The sequence below is a fragment of the Bufo bufo genome, chromosome 6 (assembly GCF_905171765.1).
Source record: "Bufo bufo chromosome 6, aBufBuf1.1, whole genome shotgun sequence".
NCBI classification, from domain to species: Eukaryota; Metazoa; Chordata; class Amphibia; order Anura; family Bufonidae; genus Bufo; species Bufo bufo.
In genome coordinates this window covers 180,763,844-180,783,324 of record NC_053394.1, presented here as the reverse complement: position 1 = coordinate 180,783,324, position 19,481 = coordinate 180,763,844, and the positions used below count along the sequence as shown (strand labels likewise).

General features: G+C 43.1%; 1 protein-coding gene across 2 annotated transcripts in view; it reads left to right on the top strand.

The window, feature by feature from the left end:
• The window catches only part of LOC121005090 (zinc finger protein 568-like), a 92,039-nt gene that overhangs the window by 5,023 nt on the left and 67,535 nt on the right, over positions 1–19,481 (top strand). For both annotated transcript variants that reach the window (XM_040437629.1, XM_040437630.1), the window contains exon 2: positions 4,326–4,465. In XM_040437629.1, the coding sequence (XP_040293563.1) occupies positions 4,388–4,465 (78 nt within the window). In that variant the 5' untranslated portion in view covers positions 4,326–4,387. The remainder of the gene's footprint in view (positions 1–4,325; positions 4,466–19,481) is intronic.

The window sequence follows — 19,481 nt, the reverse complement described above, 5'->3', positions numbered from 1 at the left end:
CAGTCTGATCCACCCCCCAGGCAGGCACAAAAGTCCGGCATAATGGAACATTATCTGTTATTTCTCTTTTCTCTCTCTTTTTTTATTCTTCCCCTCTTGTCCCTTTTCCTCTTTTCCATTTTAATTCTCCCCCTTTCCATGTCAATGCGCCATACAGACTCCATTTATCACAGACAGCTCTGGGAAATACGTGACCAGCAGAAAAGAAAAAACAAAAGCACGTAAGTACACAAATTAAGATTTGTTCAAATTGGTGGTTCCAACCCAGATAGGTAAGTATCCCAATAAAATAAGTACATATATCCCAAGTAAAATACCACACAAAAATTTTATTAAAAATATTAATAAAAAAAACAGAGGTCAAACCCAGGCCAGAAAACCCATCTAGAGAATGGCCACAAAACTATTTGTTTCGTTCAGACCTTTTGGCACCATGGTTTCCAATCAATATATCCATTTGGTCTCTCGTTAGGCTAAGATCCTTGTCCATTTGCCCCCCTGTGGAGAGACGAGCACCCTATTAATCCCCCTGAACTTAAAGAGTGATCCATCAAAATTGTGTTGGTCCCGGAGATGTTTGGGAATGGGTTGTAAAGTTTCCACCTCCTGTTCTTCTTTTGCTGCTTCAATGACCAGTATGTGTTCACGCACCCGAATTTTAAAAGGCCAGGACATCATGCCTACATAAATCTTTTTACATGGGCATGTGGCCCAATGGACCACACCCAGTGTCGTGCAGGTAATTGTGTGTAAGATGTTATATTTTCGGGTCTCAGATCTATTCCAAAATGGTTGGTCTTATCAATGTTGTTACATGCGACACAATCCCCACAGGGTCTGCATTCCCATTTCGTACCTTTTGAACCAAACATCCGACCAATTGTGGGACCCGCATAGTGTCTCTTTATCAACATATCTCAGATTCCTCGCCCTCCTATAAGACACAGAGGTGGGCCATGAGCCAATTGCCCCCAATTGTTGAGGATCAACCCGTAAAACCTACCAATATTTCAACAGGGCCTGTCTTACCTCTTTCGAACCTTCATTAAACTCTGTAATGAATCTCACTTTTTTCTCTTTCTTCTTCCGTAGTGGTTCTCCATTGGTTCTAGGGTACAGGATGGGTTTCCGATCTGTGATTTTAGCCCCTTCATATGCCCTTCTGATGTCACACTCCTTATAACCACGTTGCTGGAAAAATTTCCATAGAATGTCTGCTTGTTTTTCAAAAGCCATCTCTGTAGAACATACTCTTCTGAGCCTAACGAATTGTCCCACCGAAATATTCTTGGTTTCTCGGATGTGCTGAAACCGCATGTAAGAAGGAGTTTACAGCAGTCTCCTTCCTAAATAAATCTGTTGAGATCCAACCATCCCTCCCAACCATCAACCAGATGTCCAGGAAGTCCATTTCTTTTTTACTGACCTTCGAAGTTAATTTGATGTATACTCGTTCAGGCCTTTGATAAACATTTCAAAGTCCTCCTCAGACCCCCGCCATATGATCAGAATGTCATCTATGTATCTTCCCCAAAAGATGACTCGCTCGATCATGGGCTGGGGGGTCTGTGAGATGTGTCTCTCCCACAGCCCAGGAACAAATTAGCATATGAGGGCGCACAAGACGCTGTACCCTGGAGCTGCAGGAAAAAGCACCCCTGAACAGAACACAAATTCCAATAGTTCTAATAGGAACTTAAATCTTTCTTCCTGGATTTCCGATGACCTCAGAAAGAATTCCACTGCAGCTAAACCGTTTGTATGGCGGTATATAGCGATTCCACATCGCAAGTTGCAATTAACATCTCAGACTAGAGTTGCATCCCCTCCATTTTTCTTAATACATCAGTAGTATCTTTCAGATATGACGGCAGGGTCTCTACTAGAGGATGTAAGAAGGCATCAATACATTTACATACAGGATCCCAGATCCCATTAATCCCTGACACAATCGGGCGTTCTTGTGGACTATTGGTAATAGGTAAAAAGTGGGGATAGTTGGTTCATTCGTCATTAAATACTTTTACTATTTTGGTGTAATAGAGCCTTTTTCACATCTCCTATTTACAATAACCTTTAGTTCTTCAGTGAACTTCGAAAGTGTGTTGAATGGCAAATGAGTATTAAATCATCAATGTAACTCTTGTAGAGTACTATATTCTTTTGCCAGTGACAATTTTCATAAATTTGAGATTCTTCAAACCAGCACATATTTAGATTGGCGAAACTGGGTGCAAATCTTGTCTCCATTGCAGCCCCTGTTAGCCTATATAGTTTACCTTCAAAAATAAAAACTTTGAGTTAGATGGATGGCATCCAGAATAGAAGAGGTATACTGCTATTCAGTAATAGTGGACCGCATCTGTGCCAGCTTGGTATATTTAAATACATGGCTGCTTTTCCCTTCTGCTTTAATTACAGCTTTCATGTCTTTATTTAGTTGTCCCAGCGCAAGAGTTCGAGTAAAAGAGTTCGCTTGATGTACGGAACATTATCAGACAGGGTTGCCCCCTATCTACTTGACTTTTCATTCTGTTGTTAGAGACCCTATTACAGGCTATTCGAGACCACCCGTTCATTAGGGGAGATAGGTGGTCATTTATACCAAACAGCATAGTTTGTCGACATAATTTATTAATATTGATTTCCAACCTACCACATATCCTTGGGGGACGGAGGTGCAGCCTGTGAGGAGGCCAACCTAAATCTCAACCTGTAGTTCTGATGTGACCCAGATGTTGATGTTATACTTTGGATGTATATTGTACATTCTTTGCTAGACCTTGGCTTATACAAATTGTTATGCTATATCTTCACTGCTGTAACGTATTCATACCTTTCCTTCACATAGACTCTCTCTTAATATGGACTACTTCATGAACGTCAGATGGAACATGTTTCACCCTTGTTGGTTTGGTTATATTTGGTGTCCTTGTCTACTCACTACATGTTGGAAGAATAATCCTCTATGACTATATGGTGCTTTGTTTTGTATTTTCTACTCTCAATAAAGAGTTATGAAGTAATACAGGGCTGCTACATCGAGTGTTAGCCATAAGTGGGGTTCCCGCCATTTAATTTCATTCAAAAGACTGATCATGCTCGATGAGACTTTTAGGTGGGAATGTAAATTGGTTACGTACTTTTTAACGAAGACATCCATATAATTTAAAGGGGGGAGATACCACCTAGGATTAGTTACATCTTTAAAGTGTAACCGTCATATATATATATATATATATATATATATATATATATATATATATATATATATTATATATAATTTATTTTTTATTTAGTTTATTAGCGTTAGGCATATATACCTGACAATCATTGAGTCTATCAATGATTGTCAAAAGATCTGTAATTACCTTATAATAACAGATTTCATTGACATCCTCTGTCCCTTTCCACTGCTCTCTTAAAACAGCATTACTAGGGCGGTTCTGTCTTCCCTTTAGTGTAAACAGTAGAAGAGGGACTGTCCTTCACACTGCATGCCTGCATCAGGCTTCACAGTGAGCAGGCGTGTCTCTTAGTAATCAAATCTGATTGGCTGGCAGGAAGCCGCTGGCTAAGTGAGGGAAGGCAGTTTTGGCCTCAGAAAACTGTCAGAGGAGCCATCTTGAGAGGATCTGCATAATATAGGTTTAAAAACAGTCGTTACTAAGAGAAAAACTCAAGGAAAACAGTGGTATGTGAAGAAACTAAAGATTGCTTAATGCTGCAGCAGTAACATGCTAAAATTGATTTTTATAATGGGTTTGGACAGGTCAGCTGCTTTTATATGATGGGGCCCATATCTATTGCTGTTAAGAAATCTACAAAGTCAATGTCATATTATTTGACCCTCGGTTATGGTGCTCTTGTACAATCAGTTAATGTTTGGGGTAACCATTTTATGTACAAAAGGTGGTATATGTACAGTATTTATTATTGTTTACTTTGCTTCTTAGACTTGAAAAAGGAGCCCTGGTGCTCTGAAACGTGTTGTCCAATAAAGGTTTTTATTATTATTTTTAAGTAACCCCAACTAATACCATGTGGATGTGATTCAGTATATGATACAGAAGAAAATTAGATTATTAACCAAAAGAGAGAGAGAAGTATAAAGATTTAGGTTGAAGAGGAGTTAATAAGTTGTGAAAGTTCAGAGCAGTTAGTAGGAAGAATGAGTTTTCATGGCAGGGGGGATATTGATTCATCAATGGGAATGTTGAAACTACCAATGATGAGCATTGGTTATGAACTCTACCTATTTTATACTCCTTTACAAATTTCAGCTTTTTATTCTGAATGCCTCTACATTGTTTTTTCTTATTTAGGTTTTTAGAAAAAATAGAAGCAATTACGGACAGTTTTCAACGTAGACCTTTCTGCAATTGGAATGGAAGTTGATAAATCTCAAATGGCTGAGAGGATATTGGACCTAACCATGGAGATCATCAATCTCCTTACTGGAGAGGTGAGGATTTCTGGAACATACATTCCATGGCATTATTCCTATATCTATAATTCAAACAGAGACATCGCTAATAAGGGGGAGGATTTAAAAAAAAAGTCCAATGCTACTTCCAGACTACTGAAAAGACCTGGACTCAGAGCATAGTCAGATACTAATTTAAATGAAACTTTGCCCATGTGCTGGCGAAAAACAGTTAGACACTGTATAACAAAATAACCCCTAACAGTGACATTAAAATTGGAAAAAACCTCCCAAAAATGTCACCTTTTTTATTTTAGATTTTGAAAATATGTCTGAAGTAAATATAGGTCGTACTCAACTCAAGTGACTTAAAGGGGTTGTCCAGGCTCAAAGCTACACCTGGACATAATCTCATCTTTACTCATTTAGCATGTCTGAGTGGAGCATATCTTGCTCCGATGCTCCCCCTTGTCTTGTGCTGCATTGCACAGGGCAAGGGCTTTTTCTTTACTACTGGTGACTTATCGAGCCTCAAATGAGTATGCTAGGCGGAGACTTTCTCCTAGCAGTCCACAAATGGGTGGACTTATAGCATTGCCCTTGGCTGTTTTAGAGCCTAGGGCAGCTCTATAGACCGCCCATTTATTCCAGTGATGTCACCGGGATCACTGCTAGGCAGAAGCCTTCACCTAGAATAGTGAGGAAGTAAACAAAATAGACAAGAAATGTTTTGATGCTCCACTCAGAAAATGCTAAATGAGTAACGCTGAGGTTAACCCCTTTAAAGGTATTGTCTCACTTTGTCTACATGATAAATCCCATTTGCTAAAGTTAATACAAAGCACTTATTAATGTATTGTGATTGTCCATATTGCCTCCTTTGCTGGCTTGATTTCATTTTTCCATCATATTATACACTGCTCGTATCCAGGGGTTATGACCACCCTACAATCCAGCAGCGGTGGCCATGCTTGCATACAGTAGGAAAAAGCACTGGCTTATGTGCACTTCTGTGGTGCCTGTGAGAGGCTAACACCTTTTTACTTTTTCCTATTTTTTGGAGGGAAAATTAAAACAGCAATTTTAACATCATTTTGTGCGGTTTATTTTTACAGCAACATAACTTCAGTATGTGCGTTAGTACAATCATGACAATGCCAAATTTATATTGTATTGGGACACACACAGCAAAACGGTACAGGCTTGCTTCTGTAATCAAAATAACAGTTCATGGAAATAATAAAGAAATGGTGATACAGACTTCTCACCAGCTTGTAGGTTTTCAGCCAGAGATTCCACTCTGCAAAGTGGTCTTGTCCAGGGGTCTTTCTCTCAGACCAACACACACACCAGCTGCTCTCTGGCAGCGTGTCTCTTAATTAGTTTCTTTTCCATCTGCTTGAGGTAGGAACACCCGGGATGGAGTATGGGAGTAACCTTCCCACCCAACTCTTCAGTCGCTCCTAAATCCCGGACCCAAACTCCAGCTACCACAAACTCAGTGATCTAACATCACTGGTCACAACATCACTGTATCACTAAGAGTAGCAGCCTCAGTGATACATACCTGCCATCTATGACTTCACCCATTGAATGTCTACAATTGTTATAATACTTGCATAATAAAACCAATTGATTTTACAAAATTATTTGTTTTTGTGTCACTGCATTCCAAGATCCAGAACATTTTTTTGACGACATAATGTGAGAGATAATATATAAGATTCCTCTCTGGTATTTATTCATTAATGCTAATCATAACTGTAGCCTGTAACAGGAATAGCTAGAGAGCATTCTGCATATTGTATGTTAAAGATAAGATATGGGCAGGAGGGACAGTATAAAATGGAAACTTTATTGGTATTTGTGTGTGGGATACAAGTGTTTGGTGTGGCTTATTTAACACTGTGATCTGGACGCTGGTAAACATGTGGGTCATGGTGTGAATAAATAACCTTATTTGGTGCAGGGGGGTGATTAGATGAGCAAACACTCATCTTCTCACTCCTTTCCTGAAAAAAATTAAGACTTCCATATGTGACAGTCAGAGAGCAAGTATGGTTTCTGATAGAGGGGAGAGCGATAGGCAACATGCACAGTCCCTCCCCCTGAGCTATGTACAGGTAAACAAGGAGACAGAATCTGCTCCTCTACTCCTGCTGGCTGTCAGCACACCACAGTCCACAGCCAGCTGAAGGGGGAGTGCTACTTTAATCTGTCAAATCTTGGGCCAGTCTTGTTTGAAAGCTGACAGTGTAGGCTTTAAAACAAGACCAGGATCACAGCATTAGCTGCTTTACATCAGGAGAGATGGCCTTTAGAATTCGGGTTGGAGTGAAAGCAGTTGAAACTTGTTTTCACACTACAGTATGTAAAGCAGGGAATGCTGCAATCTTGTTCTTCAGTTAGAGCTTAGCTTTGAAACAAGACCAGGCCCACGTTTCTTGCTTCTACACAGGCCAAGATATGAAGGGTTACATCACTTCTCACACTGGTGCACAAGCTCTGCTTTGGCTGAACCCTTAGGTCCCTATTAAGACCCTATTACAATTAAGTGCTAAGGTATTTCAATTTCTCCCAGTAGCTCTGCCAAATCTATTTTGTATGTAGTGCTAAAGAGTAGGTAGGCAACTTAGAGACAAAAGAGAACAAAGGACAAATGTTCTTTTTGTAAACATATAGGGATTTTGAGGAACAGACACAGTAAAGGACATTTATCAGGATCTATACGCCACAATTGTGGCATAAAAAAGTTGCACATTATGGAGCATGGCATGTGTGCACCATAATTTGTGACTTTTTGAGCTTCTCAGCACTTTTCAGAAGTGCCTAGAAGAAGGGGGCGTGGCTTTGCGCCGCCACCACCACATTTACTATAACTTCAGTTATAGCTGTAGTGCTGGCGTAGACTTCAGTTTCTGGAGCACAGCGGGGCAGAGATGCACCTGATATGTTAAGAGCCTTCTGCCTCTTAGCAAGTTGGGCGCATGTCATGCCAGTTCAGGGAGATCAGGACTGGCGAATGGATGCGCCAGTCTTGATATATCTCCCCCAGTAAGTATTAGAATCAAACTGGGGTGCCTATGCTGTACCCGCATGGGCATAAAACTACTTCAGATACATTGTCCTGTTCCTGTGCTTCAAGGTATAAATTAGGGATCGACGGATATAGATTTTTTAGGGCCGATACCGATAATTTGTGAACTTTCAGGCCGATAGCCGATAATTTATACCGATATTCTGGGTATTTTTATTTTTGAGAAAAATGTTTTTTTCCTACACGAATCTGCTGAAAATGTATATGTTTATTGTTAACGTGTATTTTTTTTTTTTTGTAAATCTTTTTCATTTATACTTAATATTTTTGTGTTTTGTTTTTTTTTTACTAACTTTTAGCCCCCTTAGGGACTAGAGCCCTTGTCCTATTCACCCTGATAGAGCTCTATCAGGGTGAATAGGATCTCACACTGTCCCTGCTGCTCTGTGCTCTGTGCACACAGCAGCATGGAGCTTATCATGGCAGCCAGGGCTTCAATAGCGTCCTGGCTGCCATGGTAACCGATCGGAGCCCCAGGCTTACACTGCTGGGGCTCCGATCGGAGGAGCAGGGGAGAGGGGATCCTGTGGCCACTGCCACCAATGAGTAAAACTGGGGGGGGGGGGGGGGGTGGGGGGGGGGGGCGCACTGCACCACCAACGTTTTTACTATTGGGATGGGGGGCGCACTGCGCCACCAATGTTTTTACTATTGGGATGGGGGTGGGGGGCGCACTGCGCCACCAATGATTAATACTGGGGGGCTTGGGTGGGGGGGCGCACTGCACCACCAACGTTTTTACTATTGGGATGGGGGGCGCACTGCGCCACCAATGTTTTTACTATTGGGATGGGGGTGGGGGGCGCACTGCGCCACCAATGATTAATACTGGGGGGCTTGGGGGGGGCGCACTGCGCCACCAATGAAGATAAGTCTTTCATTAATTCATATACAGGAGGCGGGAGCTGGCTGCAGAATCACATAGCCGGCTCCCGACCTCTCTGAGCGGTAGCTGCGATCCGCGGCACCTGAGGAGTTAACTACCGCAGATCGCAGCTACCGCTCATAGAGGTCGGGAGCCGGCTATGTGATTCTGCAGCCAGCTCCCGCCTCCTGTATATGAATTAATGAAAGACTTATCTTCATTGGTGGAGCGGTGGCCACAGCCCCGCCCCTCCTCTTGTCCTCTCTCCTCTAATTGGCGGCAGCGGCAGCAGCAGCACAGGGGGAGGGAGACACTGCTTCCTTCTCCCCTGTGCTGCGGAGGGAACACTGAGAGCAGCGTGTTCTGTGTTCCCAATATGTTATCGGTATATCGGCAAAATAATGCCGATACCGATAACGGTCAAAATCCTCAATATCGGCCGATAATATCGGTAAAACCGATAATCGGTCGATCCCTAGTATAAATTCCTTCCCAGTATTGTTTATGTAGTTATGAAAGCGCTGTCTTTCAGGAGGACTAGGAATACAGTGTAAGATGAGAGTAACATCTGTATTAATTCTTCCATTAAGCAAACTTACTTGCCACTTGACCAAATTTTCTTGTGTATTTTAGTTATATAATGATTTATTTGTGTTGTATTGAACTAGATGATTCACATTTTAGGCTTGACACTTCTATGTTCTCCTAATGTCTATTTACTTGTAATTTTTTGTTAAAATGCTATTGCACTTTGTAGTTAGGAGTTTGAGTAAATTGAATTCCCTTCCAGTATGATGTTTGGGTGGGTGCAGATAGGCTGTGGAGTTTGTACATTTGGATAGTGCTGAGGTGGTGGTGCAAAAGTAGACATTTAACATTTTGTAAAATTGCTTCCCAGAAAGTTACATTCATCGGTGCATGCATTAACCCCTTAAGGACACAGCCTTTTTACACCTTAGGACCAGGCCATTTTTTGAAAATCTGACCAGAGTCCCTTTAAGTGCTGATAACTTTAAAACGGTTTGACTTATCCAGGCCGTTCTGAGATTGTTTTTTCGTCACATATTGTACTTCATGACACTGGTAAAATGGAGTCAAAAAAAAAATTTTTTTTGCACCAAAAAATACCTAATTTAACAAAAATTTGAAAAAAATTAGCAAATTTCAAAGTTTCAGTTTCTCTACTTCTGTAATACATAGTAATACCCCCAAAAATTGTGATGACTTTACATTCCCCATATGTCTACTTCATGTTTGAATTGTTTTGGGAATGATATTTTATTTTTTGGGGATGTTATAAGGCTTAGAAGTTTAGAAGCAAATCTTGAAATTTTTCCGAAATTTACAAAAACTCAATTTCTAGGGACCAGTTCAGGTCTCAAGTCACTTTGCGAGGCTTACATTATAGAAACCACCCAAAAATGACCCCATCTAAGAAACTACACCCCTCAAGGTATTCAAAACTGATTTTGCATACGTTGTTAACTAGGGTTGTCCCGATACCGATACTAGTATCGGTATCGGGACCGATTCCGAGTTTTCTCGGCGGTACTCAGCCGCGATACCCCGCCCCGATACATAAATAGAATACTATGGGCGTAACTATGGGCGGGGCCCCGCCGCTCACCGAAGTATTTATAAACGTGAATCCTTATCCTGTTGTTAAGTTGAACTAACGCTGCCCTCTCCCATGTTCCCATGTCCCCCCTGTATCCCCACAGCACTTACTTAAGCTTCCATAGCAGGCAGAGCAGACGGCAGCAGTAACGTCACTCACTGACGTCGAGCGCCTGCTCCGCCCCCTTTATGAGTGAAGCAGGCGGAGCAGACGCGCGACGTCAGTGAGTGACGTTACTGGTGCCGTCCGCTCTGCCTGCTATGGAAGCTTAAGTAAGTGCTGTGGAGATACAGGGGAATACAGGGGAACATGAGAGAGGGCAGCGTTAGTTCAACTTAACAACAGGATAAGGATTCACGTTTATAAATACTTCGGTGAGCGGCGGGGCCCGGTGTATTGGGGGACACTGTTATGAGGGGGATCTGTGGATGACATATAGCAGTGTCAGCCACAGATCCTCCCCATAACAGTTCCATCCACAGATCCCCTATAACAGCACCATCCACAGATCCCCCACCAAATAACAATGCCATCCTCAGATCCCCCCACCCCATAACAATGCCATCCACAGATATCCCACCCCATAGCAGTACCATCCACAGATCCCCCATAACAGTGCCATCCACAGATCCCCCATAACAGTGCCATCCACAGATCCCCCATAACAGTGCCATCCACAGATCCCCCATAACAGTGCCATCCACAGATCCCCCATAACAGTGCCATCCACAGATCCCCATAACAGTGCCATCCACAGATCCCCCATAACAGCACCATCCACAGATCCCCATAACAGCGCCATCCACAGATCCCCCATAACAGTGCCATCCACAGATCCCCCATAACAGTGCCATCCACAGATCCCCCATAACAGTGCCATCCACAGATCCCCCATAACAGTGCCATCCACAGATCCCCCATAACAGTGCCATCCACAGATCCCCATAACAGTGCCATCCACAGATCCCCCATAACAGCACCATCCACAGATCCCCATAACAGCGCCATCCACAGATCCCCCATAACAGTGCCATCCACAGATCCCCCATAACAGTGCCATCCACAGATCCCCCATAACAGTGCCATCCACAGATCCCCCATAACAGTGCCATCCACAGATCCCCCATAACAGTGCCATCCACAGATCCCCCATAACAGTGCCATCCACAGATCCCCCATAACAGTGCCATCCACAGTTCCCCCATAACAGTGCCATCCACAGATCCCCATAACAGTGCCATCCACAGATCCCCCATAACAGTGCCATCCACAGATCCCCCACATGACAGTGCGTCATCCACAGATCCACAGATCCCCCAAAACGGTCACATGACATTTAAAAAAAGTATCGGTATTCGGTATCGGTGACTACTTGAAAAAAAGTATCGGTACTTGTACTCGGTCCTAAAAAAGTGGTATCGGGACAACCCTATTGTTAACCCTTTAGGTGTTGCACAAGAGTTATTGGCAAATAGGGAGGAAATTTAAGAATTTCATTTTTTTGTCTAATTTTTCATTTTAACCCATTTTTTCCACTAACAAACCAAGGGTTAACAGCCAAACAAGACTGTATCTTTATTGCCCTGACTCTGCCATTTACAGAAACACCCAATATGTGGCCGTAAACTACTGTACGGCCACACAGCGGGGCGTAGAGTGAAAGGTGCGCCGTTTGGTTTTTGGAAGGCTGATTTTTATGGACTGGTTTATTTACACCATGTCCCATTTGAAGCCCCCTGATGCACCCCTAGAGGAGAAACTCCCTAAAAGTGACCCCATCTAAGAAACTACACCCCTCAAGGTATTCAAAACTGATTTTACATACGTCGTTAACCCTTTAGGTGTTGCACAAGAGTTATTGGCAAATGGCGATGAAATTTGAGAATTTCATTTTTTTGCCTAATTTTCCATTTTAACCCATTTTTTCCACTAACAAAGCAAGGGTTAACAGCCAAACAAGACTGTATCTTTATTGCCCTGACTCTGCTGTTTACAGAAACACCCCATATGTGGCCGTAAACTACTGTACGGGCACACAGCGGGGCGTAGAGTGAAAGGTGCGCCGTTTGGTTTTTGGAAGGCTGATTTTTATGGACTGGTTTATTTACACCATGTCCCATTTGAAGCCCCCTGATGCACCCCTAGAGGAGAAACTCCCTAAAAGTGACCCCATCTAAGAAACTACACCCCTCAAGGTATTCAAAACTGATTTTACATACGTCGTTAACCCTTTAGGTGTTGCACAAGAGTTATTGGCAAATGGCGATGAAATTTGAGAATTTCATTTTTTTGCCTAATTTTCCATTTTAACCCATTTTTTCCACTAACAAAGCAAGGGTTAACAGCCAAACAAGACTGTATCTTTATTGCCCTGACTCTGCTGTTTACAGAAACACCCCATATGTGGCCGTAAACTACTGTACGGGCACACAGCGGGGCGTAGAGTGAAAGGTGCGCCGTTTGGTTTTTGGAGGGCTGATTTTGCTGGACTGTTTTTTTGGCACCATGTCCCATTTGAAGCCCCCCTGATGCACCCCTAGATTATAAACTCCATAAAAGTGACCCCATCTAAGAAACTACACCCCTCAAGGTATTCAAAACTGATTTTACAAACTTTGTTAACCCTTTAGGTGTTGCACAAGATTTAATGGAAAATAGAGATACAATTTCAAAATTTCACTTTTTTGGCAGATTTTCCATTTTAATATTTTTTTTCCAGTTACAAAGCAAGGGTTAACAGCCAAACAAAACTCATTATTTATGGCCCTAATTCTGTAGTTTACAGAAACACCCCATATGTGGTCGTAAACAGCTGTACGGGCACATGGCAGGGCGCAGAAGGAAAGGAACACCATATGGTTTTTGGAAGGCATATTTTGCTGGACTGGTTTTTTTGACACCATGTCCCATTTGAAGCCCCCCTGATGCACCCCTAGAGTAGAAACTCCAAAAAAGTGACCCCATTTTAGAAACTACGGGATAGGGTGGCAGTTTTGTTGGTACTAGTTTAGGGTACATATGATTTTTGGTTGCTCTATATTACACTTTTTGTGCGGCAAGGTAACAAGAAATAGATTTTTTGGCACCGTTTTTTTTTTGTTATTTACAACATTCATCTGACAGGTTAGATCATGTGGTAATTTTATAGAGCAGGTTGTCACGGACGCGGAGATACCTAATATGTATACAATTTTTTTTATTTATGTAAGTTTTACACAATGATTTCATTTTTAAAACCAAAAAAATGTTTTAGTGTCTCCATAGTCTAAGAGCCATAGTTTTTTCAGTTTTTGGGCGATTATCTTAAGTAGGGTCTCATTTTTTGCGGGATGAGATGACGGTTTGATTGGCATCTATTTTGGGGTGCATATGACTTTTTGATTGCTTGCTATTACACTTTTTGTGACGTAAGATGACAAAAAATGGCTTTTTTTACACCGTTTTTATTTTTATTTTTTTACGGTGGTCATCTGAGGGGTTAGATCATGTGATATTTTTATAGAGCCGGGCGATACGGACGCGGCGATACCTAATATGTATACTTTTTTTTTATTTATGTAAGTTTTACACAATGATTTCATTTTTGAAACAAAAAAAATCATGTTTTAGTGTTTCCATAGTCTAAGAGCCATAGTTTTTTCAGTTTTTGGGCGATTATCTTGGGTAGGGTATGATTTTTGCGGGATGAGATGACGGTTTGATTGTTACAATTTTGGCGTACATGCGACTTTTTTGATCACTTTTATTACCTTTTTTGGGAAGTAAGGTGGGCAAAATTTCAATTTCATCATAGTTTTTTATTTTTTATTTTTATGGTGTTCACCGTTCGGGTAAAGTAACATGACCGTTTTATAGATCAGGTCGTTACGGACGCGGCGATACCAAACATGTGTAGGGAATTTTATTTTTTTCATTTTTTATCAGTGATAAATGTGTTTTTTGATTTTTACTTTTTTTTCACTTTTATTCACTTTTTTTTGACCCAGACCCACTTGGTTCTTGAAGATCCAGTGGGTCTGATGTCTGAATAATACAGTACAGTACAATATATATTGTTCTGTACTGTATTTTACTTACACTGAACAGATCTATGCTTTCAGCACAGATCTGTTCAGCACCATGGACAGCAGGACGCCTGAGAGGCGTCCTGTTGCCATGGGAACCTTCCCCGTCTGCTCAGTACTGCTCAGAACTTCGCAGACGGGGAAGGGTAAGGAGGGGATCTCTCGGGGGGCTCTCTGGGGGCTCTCTCCCTCCCCATCGGGGGGCTGCAAAGGCACAGCAGCCCCCCGATGGGAGAGGGAGGGAGCTCCCTGCGCTGTTAGCCTTTTCCATACAGCGGTCCGTACGGACCGCTGTATGGAAAGGGTTAAACGGCTGACATCGCATCGCAGATGTCAGCCGTTTATACCAGGGTGCCAGCAATGTGCTGGCACCCTGGTATCCCCACTAGACACCAACGATTATACAAGGGGAGGCGGGCGGGGGATCGCGATCCCGCCTGCCGCACCACCCGCCTCCCGCACCGCCCACACCGCCCGCAACCCTCCCCCTGCACCTCCCGCCACCATAAAAATCATTCGGGGGTGCAGGGGGGGGTAAATAAAACTTTTTTTTTGGCATATAAAGTTTCTGATCCCTGCGGTCAGGGACTGCGGGGACCAGAAACTTCAGAAATCGCAGCAAACCGCAGGTCTGAATTGACCTGCGGTTTGCCGCGATCGCCGACATGGGGGGGTCACGGGACCCCCCCGCGCATTTAGCCTAGGTGCCTGCTCAATGATTTGAGCAGGCACCGGGTTCCGATCACTGCCAGCCGCACGGCAGTGATCGAAAATACACAGGGCGTACATGTACGCCCTGTGTCCTTAAGTACCAGGGCACAAGGGCGTACCTGTACGCCCTATGTCCTTAAGAGGTTAAAGAGGTTTTCCGCGATTTTAATACTGATGACCTATCCTCTGGATAGGTCATCAGTATTTGCTTTGTGGGGGTCCGACACCCTGGACTCCCGCCATTCAGCTGTTTGAGAAGGCAGCAGCGTCTATGTGAGTGCTGCAGCCTTCTCCAGCTTTCCCTAGGCCAGTGACAACATGTTTTCATCGGTCACATGGTCTTGGATCATCTCGGTCCCATAGAAGTGAATGGGGCTGAGCACGATGCCAAGCACAACCACTATATAATGACATCGCTGTGCTTAGTAAAGTGTGAGAAGGTCTCTGCGCTCGCAGGAGCACTAGTGCCTTCTCAAACAGCTGTTTGGCAGGGGTCCCGGGTGTCTCACCCCCACCGATCACATACTGATGACCTACCTGAGTATAGGCCATCAGTATAAAAATCTTTAAAAACCCTTTTAAAATTTACATTTGTGGCTAAAAGTCGGAGTAGACAAATACTAATTTGCTTCAGCAAGTGATTAGATGTGAATCCCCAGAAATGGGACACTAAGAGGAACCATACTCCCTGATTTGTAAGGCTACTTTCACACTAGCGGCAAAGAACTCCGGCAGGCTGTTCTAGTGGGTGAACAGCCTGTCGGATCCGTGCTGCCGCTAGTGCACGCATGTCCTGGACTACAGCTCCGGCCCCATTGATGCATGCCCCCGGACTAACGCTCCAGCCCCACTGACTATTATAAGGGCGGGCCAGAGTTCCGGTGGCAGCACAACAAACATGCCGACATGTAGTTTTATTCCGGCAGCCTCTTGGCATGTTTGCCGTGCTGCTGCCGGAACTTCGGCCCGCCCCCGCTATAGTCAATAAGGCCGGAGCGTTAGTCCGGGGGCACGCGTGCACTAGCGGCAGCACGGATCCAACAAGCTGCTCACCCGCCGGAACAGCCTGCCGGAGTTCCTTGCCGCTAGTGTGAAAGTAGCCTAAGTGGGATGAAAACACAAAGTTCCAGTGCCTGCCACTAGTGTTGAGCGAAGTGAGCTTCGGATGCTTCATCCGAAGTCACTTTGTTCAAAACTTCGGAATAATACTGTACGGAGATCCGTCTATGTACAGTATTAGAATGTATGGGCTCCGATGAGCCGAAGTAAGTTATTAGTTGCGCATTACTTCATTAAATAACTTCGGTAGTTGATTTTTAAAGTGGAAAACCATGTTAAAACTTGAAGCCGAACTTGGGTTTGGTTCCGATGTACTTGGCTTATTATAGCCCATACATTCTAATACTGTACGGAGAACAAAGCGACTTTGGATGAAGCATCCGAAGCTTGCTTCGTTCAACACTACCTGCCACTTCTTTGGTCCCTGTACAGTAACAGGCTATGATCTCTCTTCCTGATAAAAATAAATTATTACCACTCCTATTTTTGAAAGCATTTTTACTTTGAAGCATTTTTTTTACACCTGCCTACAACTTTTTCATAATACTGTATACCCACTGGTTCCAACGAACCAGTGCTGCCACTCTGATCCTCCCAGCCACTGCAGCCATGACATGCCTGTGTGCTACACGTGACTGTGCCAGCCGATCACTGGCACAAAAACACTAAGGCCAGTGATTCTCTTGAGCGTTCACATGCGGTATACAGGCACATCACTGCTGCAGTCATGTAAACAAGCTTGGTTGAGGGGATCAGAGCTTCACTGCTAGAGCACAGGGTGTTTGAGAATTGATTTGTTCAGCCTAATGAGTAATGAGGCTTCCCCTGCCACTTAATTGACAGAGACGGACATCTTGCCCGGCCCTGACAACCTTGTGCCTTTGCCACTGGTCTGAGTAGTGGTCCAAGCACAGAGGCTTTGCATGTGCTATCTGAGCAGTGACTGTGCATATACCGGAAGCTGATGCAGAGCCTCCTGCACTTGCGGCACTGCATGGAGCTGCGGCACAGATGCGAGATTGTCAGGACCAAGCAAGATGTCCAGCCCTGTTAGTCAAACAGCAGGTGGGGATCTTCGTCTGCTGAGGGGACAGACACTCACCGGTGTAGAACTAATTAAGATGAATGTTCATTTCTAATTTTACCATATCTGGCTTTCACCCATTTTATTACCTCTGACAACCCCTTTAACAAGAAAACAAACTTTTAATCAGTAACTCATGGGGGTAGATTTATCAAAACTGGTGTAAAGGAAAACTGGCTTAGTTGGCCTTAGTAACCAATCAGATTCCACCTTTCATTTTTCAGAGCTCCTTTGGAAAATGAAAGGTGGACTCTGGTTGCTATGGGCTACTAAGGCAGTTTTCCTTTTCACCAGTTTTGATAAATCTCCCCCGTGGTGTTCAATAGTTGATACAGTGCATTGGGCTGTTCTGGGCATGCGCTTTCACTATAATAATACAACATTTACACATCATGGTCTGGATGAAGAAGCCTTAAAAGCACAACTAAAGACAATCTGCCACAGGCTATTTCCTTAGACAGACTATACCTGACAACGAGCAGCATTTTTTCTCTTTACAGTTATTACACTTGACAGCATTTCACGCAATAAAAAGATATTACATGCATATTGCAGTTTATTGCCCTCTTAATAGTATGTTGTCCCAGACGCAGCCACAGTTCCTGAGATCTTGTGCTCTTACTGATATGCTGTGCTGTGACCTGACTAGGGTACTTTTGATACCAAAATTTTGATTCGATTTCAATACCATAAAAAAGTATTGTGATACTCGATACCATTCGAAACCACGCAAAAAAAAATAAAACACCAAAAAAGCAGTGTGCATTCCGCATTTTATGGAACGTCTGGCCCATAATCGAACAGTCTGATTCTATTTTTTGGGGGGACAAGGTGACTATAAAAAAAGGCGAATCGCACGGTTTTTATTCTTATTATTTCTGTTACGGCATTCACCGCATAGGAGATATTTTTTCATAGTTTAATAGTTGACATAGGCGATATGTAATATGTTTATTTATTGTTTATATATTTTATCTTTAAAATTGGCAAAGGGGGTGATTTAAACTAATTAATTATTATTTTTTTTAATATATTTTTTCTATTTTTGTTACTTTTCATTTAATAACTATTAGCCCTCTTAGGGACTAGAACCGGGGCTTTTTCATTCCTTGTCCTATTCACCCTAATAGAGCTCTATTATGGTGAATAAGACTTAACACTCTCCCTGTGCATAGTGCACACAGCAGCAGGGAGGTTACAATGGCAGCCAGGGCTTCAGTAGCGTCCTGGCTGCCATGGTACCTGATCGGAGCCCCAGGATTTCACTGCTGGGGCTCCGATCAGAAGCTGCCACTGCCACCAATGAGAAGGAGGGGACCCTGTGGCCACTGCCACCAATGATTATAAAACTGGGAGGGGGGTGCACTGCGCCACCAATGTTTTTAGTACTGGGGAAGGGGTGGGCGCACTGCGCGCCAGCAATTAAGATAAGTAACTCATTAATACAAATACAGGAGGCGGGTGCCGGCGGCAGAATGTGTTACTTATCTTCATTGGTGGCGCAGTGGCCACAGCCATTCCACTCCTCCGCCTCTCTCTCTTCTCATTGGTGGCAGCGGCGGAACAGGGGGGAGGATGAGAGTGACTCTTTCCTTCTCCCCTGTACTGCTGAGGAGAACATTGAGCGCGCTGAGAGCAGCGTGCGCCATGTTCTTTGATACTAGGCTGCGCATTAGTGCAGCCTAGTATTGGTAAATGTCAAATCCCAGTATCGAAACGATACTGATACAAAAGTATCAATTGGGTATCGATAATTCGATACCCGCTACAACCCTAGACCTGCCGTTGCACAGTGTGAGGTCACCGAGAGCACCTACGTACCCATGCTGTGCGCAGGTCACAACACAGCGTGTGGTGCCTGCAGAAGACCAGGTAGATTGTGAGTACAGAGCCAGCCCAGGAAGCACTGTATTCAATGCTCCCTGGTCCTACTATGTACTACTTAGCGTTTCCATAATGGAAGCACTTATTAGTATTCGCCCCATAAGATGCACTGACATCCCCCCCCCCCCCGTCTTATAGAGCGAAAAAATGTGGTAGTTATTAATTCACCATATGGGTACTTTATGTTGCCATCATTTTGTAAATGTCATTTTATTTTTTAACATGTTAGAAACCGACTTGTGACTTAGAGAGGCTTACATAATAGAAAACACCGATAAATTACCCAATTTTAGACACTATACCCCTACAATAATTCAAAACTGACTTTAGAAACTTTGTAAGCTCTTTAGGTGTTCTGCAGGAATTAAAGGATGATGGAGTGAAATGAAAATTTTCATTTTTTGGCAGATTTTCCATTTTAACACTGCAAGGGTTAACAGCAACACAAACCTCAATATTTTATTATCCTGGTTCTGAAGTTTACAAAAACATCCCATACAGGGGCATCTCAATAAATTAGAATATCCTTGAAAAGTTAATTTATTTCAGTAATTCATTTAAAAAAGTGAAACATATCTAACTAGCAGAAGGACCCAGCTTTGCATGGGTATATATTTAATCTATTTCATTTAATATTTCCATGTGTCGTAAAAAGATATCAACAGTTTCCCCC